Source organism: Anoplolepis gracilipes, chromosome 2 (assembly GCF_047496725.1).
Source record: "Anoplolepis gracilipes chromosome 2, ASM4749672v1, whole genome shotgun sequence".
Taxonomy (NCBI): domain Eukaryota; kingdom Metazoa; phylum Arthropoda; class Insecta; order Hymenoptera; family Formicidae; genus Anoplolepis; species Anoplolepis gracilipes.
Window position 1 is genome coordinate 5,759,643 of NC_132971.1, and position 8,088 is coordinate 5,767,730.

Sequence of the window (8,088 nt, forward strand, 5' to 3'; positions counted from 1 at the left end):
CCACATCTGCTTGGCGATTCTAGACTAACTTTATTTCTAAGTCTGCACCAAACTTTTCTTAGATGTCTCACATGGATTTCAGATTTAAATGTTATTTCTGTTACTATTTTTTATTTCTTTATTATGATCACTATTTTATTTTCCAGGTTTCTTATTGCTATTAAATATTAATATATTTATTCTTTTAAAACATTTATTTAGTATTAAAATTAAGTAAAAAAAGATAGGATTATGTTAGAAAAATGTAATATTATAAAATATTTATATTAAAAATTAGTTGTAAAAAAATAGAATGACTATAATAACTCTCTAATTGTAAATAACTAAAAAGTTTTGTAGTGGATTGTCAATATAATTTCCACATTATAAATATCATATATATGTGTTGCTTTTATTTATGTTCATAAATCATGTTTTGCAAATAATAGAATAGTTTGAAACTATTTTAACGCAAACATTTGATAAAATGTATTCTATATTTGTTTAAAAAATTTTTATGCAATATTAATTAAAATATTAAACATTGATATTTAGTTTCTAAGAAATTTTTATATGTATATCTTCTCAACAACAATTTTTAAGCTAGAATTTCATATCATTAATTCAGCACTTATATATTATTTAATAATTTGAGAAACGGTTTTCAAAAAGTTAGCAAAATCTTCATTACATTCCAAATGTAGAAGCCGACAGGTTTTGTCCCATAAGTCTTTGGCAATTTGATCATCCTGTGCTCGCCATTGTGGAGTTGCAACTCCGCATTCTCTGCAAAAGATATATATTATTTAAAATAAATAAAATTAAAAAAATTGACTTGAAAAACATATAATGTATATTTTTGAAAATTGTTATGTATTATATATATATGTATATACATATATGTATATGGCCGAAAATTAAAAAGTTGGCTCTCAACAAAGTACGCTGGCGACTTTTTGTAGAGGCCTTATGCTTTACAGGAGAAATAACACCTATATATATGTAAAAATTAATTGTAAGAGATGTTTAAAGAGATGTTGTATAAATGTAAAAAATACTACAAATTTATACGTCTTATAATGAAAAAACAAAGAATATACATAAACACACATACATGTAATTTGAGTTATCCTTTTATAAAATTATATTGTATAGGATAATATTCTAATAATTATTTAAATAATTTTGATTACACTTTATTGATTATATTTCATAGAAATAATTCTATATAATATATTTTTTTCTTACTTGTAATAAAGACCAGTCTCGTCAGCTGCTTTTTCATCCACTGAACAATATATTGTCGTTTGCGCCCCCTGTTCAGGATTTTTTAAAAATGGTTGCAAAAATATTTGAAAAATAGTGCTTGCACCTGGAAAAATTGTTGTATTATAATGTCGACCAATTTCTGTCGTTATAACCCCAGGGTGCAAAGAATATACGTTTATTTCATCAATGTTTGCTTCTGAAAGAAAAATTTCCATTTCTCAATTATTTCTACAATACATTTCTAGATAAATTATTAAAAAAAAATTTTTAAATGTTATCTTGTTTATAAATTAACAATTTTATGAAAAATAGAGAGAGATTATTTAATCTCATTGTACAATATTATTATAAATAATTGACTTATTAAAAATAAAATAAATTAATATCTAATCTAGATCATTTAGCATGCGTTATTGTAATTTTTAACAAGTCATTTTTTAACAATTACTTTTTAAAAATAAATAATATTCTATTTTTCTTTTGATATAATCGCATTATTTACCTTTTAGTCGACGCGCAAGTTCCTTAGTGAACAATATATTTGCCAGTTTACTTTGTATATAAGCCTTCATAGGACCGTATGATTCCTTCAAATTTAGATCATTATGTATAGCACCAACTACAAAATATATAATAATAACTAATAATTATCGATGTCAGCTATTTCTTTCTTAAATTGGATACTGATCTATAATAATTTTACGATATTTTATATTATGACGTATTTATCAGTAGTCTATACTTATATTGTCAAGTTTATAATTAATTTTATTTTTACGTACATAAGTGAAGAAACGATGATACATTTATTATCCTACAACCAGGACCAGAAGACTGCATTTTTGGCAATAGCAGAAGCGTCAAAAGAAAGTGACCAATATAATTTGTTTGTAGTTGTAATTCGAATCCATCTTCGGTTGTTTCTTGCGGACACATCATCACGCCGGCGTTATTTATTAGCAGATGAATAGCTGATTCCTTTGTTAGTAATTTTTTAGCACATTCTTTCACGCTCTTTAGACTAGACAGATCTAATTGATAAACAACGAGTTCACCTGGAGCACCTTGAAATTGCTCCCTGTCTGCCCTGGAAATTATTGCATTGTCTCGTAAAAAATAATTAAGGCCGCCGCACACACTTTTACATAACGCATAATGCACATACATAAGGAAACTGATTGGTCTATAAACACATGCATAAGGAATTCAACCAATCGAATTCTTATATATGCATTATGCGTTATGTAAAAGTATGTGCGGCGGCCTTTAACATAATTATTTCTATGCGATTAATTATTTGATCCATCAACCTATACTTTACAACCGTTTTTGTTACATAATAAAGCTGAAAGAATATAATCCACTTTGCATAGAATTACTAGTCACTAGACAATAGGTTTTCTTAATAACTTTAACCTATTTTCAATAATTGACAAACATGAGTGTATTGATTAATGTGTTTGTTTAATTCAGTTAATTTTATTTAATCAGGCAATAATAACACAAATTAATAAATATATTTGCTATTCTTCTTAAAAGCAAATATTTCCACATAATTAAATAATGTATACATATAATGTAAAAAAATTACATATTAACTACATAATATTAATTAAGTACATATAATGTACAAAAATATCTTAATTAATATTATATATTTAATATATAATGATATTACATATGATAATAAAAACATTTTTTCAGGAAAATAAAAATAACATTATTGATAAACTTTGCATATTTATGAAATATAAAATATAAAAATATTATTTATAAACATGTAAGAATGTTAATAATGTACGTTTGATTCTTAGTTGCTTAATAAATGTTAATTTTTAATTATTAATTGCTAATTATATATAGATGCGTTCTTATTTTATTAAACAAAAAAATTATTATAATTAATTATAAATGTATTTAACATCTGTCCACCATTTTATTCACAATGCATATACAATATTTTTATTTACTCTTACTTTGAAGGTGGATTTTTTTTAATATCTTCAATTGCATCGTTGGCTTTTTGTATATTTCGGCAGGCCAAAATTATCCTTGCACCTATAGAAAATATATTATATAATATACATATATAAAAGAAATAAAACGCTTCTTAAATTCTAAAACGTTAGTAAAGAATTGGCGGTAAGAACATTAGGAACACAAAATTATAAATCACGGATTGTACAGAGATTTAATAAATAATTAATATTGAATGTCAAATTATTACATGGAAGTAAACTTAAATTAAAATGATATTAATCAAAATGATTTAACTTTTTGAGTGCTTATATGTTTCGATCTCCGTTGAAAATCTCTTCAGTACAAAAATTAATTTTGATATTAAATAACGCATTATGTGACAAAAATATAATGTGTTATTTTGATTCGAATCTCGTGTAAACAATCAACCTGAAAGATAACGATGATCGGAAGGACCACAATGATTTTAGATAAAATCTTGTAGTTCGTGATCACCATAGACAGTGTTGATTGAGACTGTCTATTGTGAACCTGGAGATTCGAATTGACCTAATGTTTCGGTAACGTGTCAATATGTAATGCATTACATTTGTGCATTGTATTTAATTAACATTACAAATCCGCGATTTATAATTTTGTAAACAAGTATCTAGAAACTTGGCGGATAAGAGCTAACCGCGGATGTTAATGCGTCGATTTCGAAGAAAATAATTTTTCTGCGAAATTGATAAGTGCACAGTGCACATATTTTTCTTGGTATATTTACCAAGATTTCTAAATTCTTATTTTTGAGAATTTTATAAACCCCTCCTTACCCCCTTAAAGAGACGTAGGCGAGAAAAATATTATAATTTTGTGTTCTTAATGCTCTTGCCGTCAATTGTTTATTATAACGTTTTATATATATACATAGTGTCTATAACAATTTCTATGTAAAATAATTTGTTATTGATTTTAAGAAAAATTGTGTTATATGAAATATATTTAACTGTACTCATTAAAAACAAGAACAACTTATTTTTTTATGTCTTATATTTTCTGAGCGATATTTATTAAGGTAATTTAAAATTTTTAAAATTTTTATTAACAAAAACCTGCACTTTTTTATTTTCGTGTTCTCGTAGAATAATTACAACTTGGAATAATAGTTTATTTTATACTTTTATAAACATTTATATTTTTTATATTAAGCTTTAAAATAATAATAGCCTATTACGTCACTAATTCTGAATCAGCTTTACAGCTTAAAATAGGATTTCAATAATTTCGACGATATAGTTTAATAATTATTTTCCGATATTGTTCTGTAGCCAAGCTTAATGATAATTAATATAAAAAGTACTTATTAAATAATTTTACTAATTGTATATATCATATAAAATAATATAATATAATATGTATAATATAAAAATAAAATATAAAATAATATTAACTAATTTTTTTGCTTTATTTTACTTCACTATATTGTCTCATATTTATTATTATAATACTTTGAAAAAAATAACAATTTATTGTTTTTTATCAATTATTTTATCATTAACATTTTTTCAAAATATTTTCAAAACAAATTTTTATATTATATTTTTATATCAATCTTATAAGTTTTTTATATTATAAGTTATCGAAATTATGTAATTCATTATGTAATTAACCAACACATACAAGATAGATAAGAATGTACAAATGCGCGATAAATTGTAATTTATTATAATTGTTACATAATTGTAACACAACAGTGTTACATACTCTCTATACAAGGAACTATCTTATTTGCAAAATTTCAGAAGAAACTAATTTTAGCAAATAGAACAAATAAAATAAAATATATATGTAATAATAAATATATATATATAATATAATATAAATATATATATATAATATAATATTATATAAACCAAAATATGACTTATATCGTCCTAAATTTCATCTATATCATATATCTCTACATCAAGAATATAATAATATACATAATAGAATTTTATAAATAATGTTTACAACATCTTAATAAATTTCTTTTCATTGAATTTATCTTTTGTGAATTAAAACACAGTACTAAAAGCAATACACGAGCTAAAATTCAAGGTTATTTTCTGTGTGTGTTAATCACGCGTACGTCCATGCGTGCATGTGTGTGTGTGTGTGTGTGTGTGTGTGTGTGTGTGTGTGTGTGTGTGTGTGTGTGTGTGTGTGTGTGTGTGTGTGTGTGTGTGTGTGTGTGTGTGTAATAAACAAGTAAAATTTTTTTCTTTGATAAACAGTATCACACACAAATACAAAATATTTTATATAACATTATTTTCTCTAACAAATCAACAAATAAAAAATTATTTCAAATGATAATTGTTATTCACTTATTCATTCTGCACATAAATATCATCTTTTATTTCATTAAATTTTTTATATTATACTATGTGTAAAAGCACCAACAAATTTTGATATTACAATTATGAGTAACTATTTTTAATTTAAACATTTTTAAAAAGTGTTTATCAAAAAAATATCTGTAATGTCTCAGGCACCAGGAAATAAATTTTCAAAATTTATTATGTATTTATTTGTAAGAAGTAATTAAATAAAAAGAAATAAACATATTTATATGCATAAACACGAATTCTCTCTCTGCCTTTATCTTTCTCAATTTAACAAGTTATTTTAAGAAACTATGTATATTCTGTATTCTGTTATAATTCAAAAAATGATAAAGTATTTATAAAAGTACCTCTTCTGTAAAGATCTCTGGCGGTTTCTTTACCAATTCCAGTATTCGCCCCTGTTATAATCACTGTTTTGTCTACAAGACGTGATTTACTGGTACATTGACTATGGAAGAACCACATTTTCACTATACACCTATTTTTTTTATACGGCTTCAATACTCTTTTTAAATGGCTTCTTCAAAATGCAAATGTTAATCTTCTGTTCAACAAATTTAATATGCTTGTATTACATTGGATAATATTGCTTGTATCACATTTTAAAGTTTAATAATACTATTGCTCTGAAGCAAGCCTTTGTGATCGATCATGTTCTACTAATGAATAAAGATTGAAGTTGTATTTGAGGAAACGCTGTAGCGTGCTCTATTCAACCTTCAGTAAGTAGCAAGAACGATGTTTTCAGCGTACGAACCCGGATTGAATGGTAAAGAAGAGAGAGATGTCTGATCTAATGTTAATGGAATTTAACATTACATAATACTTATATATAAAGAACTATAGCTACATTCACCAGAAAAAGCAAATCAGTGAGCGCTTAGTGATTCTTTATCGTGATTGGTTTCTGCAGTTAGATTCAACGAAGATCTAAATGTAAGAACCAATCACAATAAAGAATCACTAAGCGCTTACTGATTTGCTTTATCTGCTGAGCGCAGATAAAAATTTATCTAATAAATATTTTATATTATATTAAAAAAAATATAAATTCATAAAAATGTAATAAAAATGTAAATTTTTTATATGTAAATTTTCAATGCAAGTTTAGACTTACAATCAAATATTTAAGTTTAAATTATATAACCACACTGACACCAATTGACATATCTTAAATACTCAAACTGTTGACTATTTCTGATACATGTCATATTGATCTTTGTACATTTGGTTAAGTAAAGGATAGAAAATATTTAACATAACATTTATTTATTGTATCTTTCTATCTACAAAGAAAGACATATCCAGGAATAAAAGATAATTGTGTACTATAAAAATTATTAAAATATTTCTAAATTTAATCGTAATGTTCCATACAATTTTAATAGCAATAATACTAAAAAACAGAGGTTAGATAAATTTTTATTTTAAAGTAAAAATTTCCAATACAAACTGTCAAGATTATAATAATCTCAGAAATATTCTGTAGTTGGAATTGATAGTTTATATTGTAGAGCTCAGATTCGTACTGTACATCCATATATGTATATTAATCATCTGTTATTCATGTTAATAATATTGATTTTTCTTATATTAATTGAACTAGGGACTATGAATTGTGTAATAAATGTCTTATTACATCATGCTCTGGATATTAATAATAATAAATAAATGATTTATATACAATTTATTATTTTTTATAGTACAAATCTTTTGATAATATTTATGTAAATAAAAACCATTTAAAAAATATGTGACATTATTTTAAATATTTTTGAAAAGAGACATTTCAAGAAAGCTAGTAATAGTATTAATAATATAGTAAGTAATAGTATTTAATTTATATTTCCAGAGATTATTGTTTAATTTTAAATATATATGTCAGACGAGAAGTCAGTAAATTAAAAATAAAATAACGACACAAATAAAAAAATTTTTTGTTTTTAACAAATACACTTTATAAACTATGTATAGCTTGGGTATTGTACAGCGATAAAGTTTGCGCACGAATTTTAGAAAATTCACGACTACAAGTGACTTTATTAACGGAGATAACTTCGATACAAGTGCGAATAACATAGGAAACAAACGCATATATACATACAAATTTTAGCATAAAATTTATTTTAATTTAAGTCTAAAAAAAATTCGGACGTCACGTTGTTGATTATAAGAACATGTTTAAAGACTCAGATATTTATGCATACATTATACAGCATATACATTATATTGTATGTTTATATCGTATCGCTTCAATAAATTAGCTATTTAAATGCTCGTCAGGTTAACAGAGCGTTTTTTGTGTTTTTGGTTTGTAGATAAATACCTATACATATTTACATGTGCATACATATTTATTATTATTTATTATTAATCTTTACTGATTATTAATTACGGTTTATTACTTAATTGATTTTGTTTGTTACACAGCTTATTATATGTATATTAATACTGCATGAAAAAATATAAATCATTACAAATTGAAAAA

At 24.1% G+C, this 8,088-nt stretch overlaps 1 protein-coding gene across 1 annotated transcript; it reads right to left on the reverse strand.

The window, feature by feature from the left end:
• Positions 1-535: 535 nt before the first annotated feature.
• On the reverse strand, positions 536-6,336 carry LOC140676139 (retinol dehydrogenase 11-like). Its single transcript, XM_072910879.1, has 6 exons — positions 5,948-6,336; positions 3,225-3,306; positions 2,031-2,335; positions 1,751-1,867; positions 1,228-1,444; positions 536-765 (listed from the first exon to the last, which is right to left on the reverse strand). The coding sequence occupies exons 1-6, from the start codon at positions 6,063-6,065 to the stop codon at positions 618-620; spliced, it is 987 nt and encodes a 328-aa protein (XP_072766980.1). The 5' UTR covers positions 6,066-6,336; the 3' UTR covers positions 536-617.
• Positions 6,337-8,088: the final 1,752 nt, after the last annotated feature.